General features: G+C 65.5%; 1 protein-coding gene across 1 annotated transcript; it reads left to right on the top strand.

The window, feature by feature from the left end:
• Window positions 1-255: 255 nt before the first annotated feature.
• On the top strand, window positions 256-412 carry MNEG_11626 (hypothetical protein; the record flags this gene model as incomplete). The annotated part of the gene is made up of 1 exon (XM_014039905.1): window positions 256-412. A coding segment is annotated over one exon (157 nt), but the record flags the coding sequence as incomplete, so codon positions are not given.
• Window positions 413-1,370: the final 958 nt, after the last annotated feature.

A 1,370-nucleotide genomic window follows, 5' to 3' on the forward strand; every position in this document is an offset into this window, starting at 1 on the left:
AACTTGAATTCAGGAAGCTCGGTTCGCTTGCAGTGTCCCTCGGATCGACATAACAAATGAATGCGTGGGCATTGCTGTAGGCCCCACATTATAGGCACTTGGCGCCATTTTGATCTGTATTGTTTGCAGCACGTACACAATCGAGAACGTGGCTGCGCTTGTTTATAGATCACAGCAGAGTGAGATACATGCCGTTGTGTTGCACCGCATCGTAGTATCACCAGGCAGTAGTAGCACCGCGGCGCCGCGCACAGCATGCAGTTCCTGCGCACCCCGAAGGAGCGGGAGCCGCCCAGCCCGGGCACGGGCCTGGGCGGGGGCAGCTACTATGAGCTAAGCATGTACAAGGAGAGCCCTGCGGGCGAGGTGGCGCTGGAGGAGTTCGAAAAGATCGCACTCGACCGCCTGCGAAGTGAGAACCAGTGGCGCAGCGGCGGGGCCGTGGTGGATCTGCAGGACGAGGCAAAGCATGCGGGCCAATTCAGGGCGCATGAGACTGATAGCTGTGCAGCGCCCGGCCGATGAAAATACGATGAAACGAGCACATTAAAACAAGGGGTCGCCGGCTTGTGCAGTGTGCCTCGTTAGCGGCTGCAGCGGCAGCGCGGGGGCCGCGCATGATGCCGCCGTTTGCGCTCGCTGCGGCTGCCCTCCCACCCACCAGTCTTGAAAGCCCTGGAGGAGTCCAAGCTGCGCAGCAAATCGGACGAAGCCATACAGGATGAGGTGAGTCCTGGTGAAAGAGCACTTCCCATCTCTGACGATTACATCTTGCGGCATTCGCAGCCAGGCGGTTGGCAGCAGGCAGCATCAACGCAGCGCTGACGGCACCAGTGACAGCCAGGCGGGCTTGCAAAAAGCGAACGCTGCCGAGGCTTACAATCGCTTGGCCGCAGCCCGGCCCGCGCACCCCTCGCGACGACCGGCCCTGCACACGCGCACGCGTAACCACCACGCACACGCACACCCCCACCTGCAGGTCAAGTCACTCCTCACGAAGCACAAGCTGCGCGGCAGCGGCGCGGCGCGCGCCGAGGCGGAGCGGCGGGACGTCATCAGCCACTTCATCCTGCGCCTGGCTTACTGCAGGTCTGCAGGCGCTGGCTTGGCACGGGCGGGGGCGCGCGTGCTGGTTGCCTGGGCGGGGCGGCCGCGCGCGGCAAGCGTGGAGGTCGCGCGCGTGAGGCCAGCGTGCGGGCCGCAGCGCCTGCGCCGGTCAGCTGCGGCACCCGCGCGCCATTGCAGGGCCGAGGGCATGGGATGACATTCTGCAGCCCTCGCTCACCCCCCAGCCCCCCGGCCCCCCAGCCCCACCCAACCCTGTCCCCTCCCCTCCTGCCCACCACGCCGCCGCGCCCCGGCCCCAGGAG

The sequence above is a fragment of the Monoraphidium neglectum genome (assembly GCF_000611645.1).
Source record: "Monoraphidium neglectum strain SAG 48.87 unplaced genomic scaffold scaffold02833, whole genome shotgun sequence".
Taxonomy (NCBI): Eukaryota; Viridiplantae; Chlorophyta; class Chlorophyceae; order Sphaeropleales; family Selenastraceae; genus Monoraphidium; species Monoraphidium neglectum.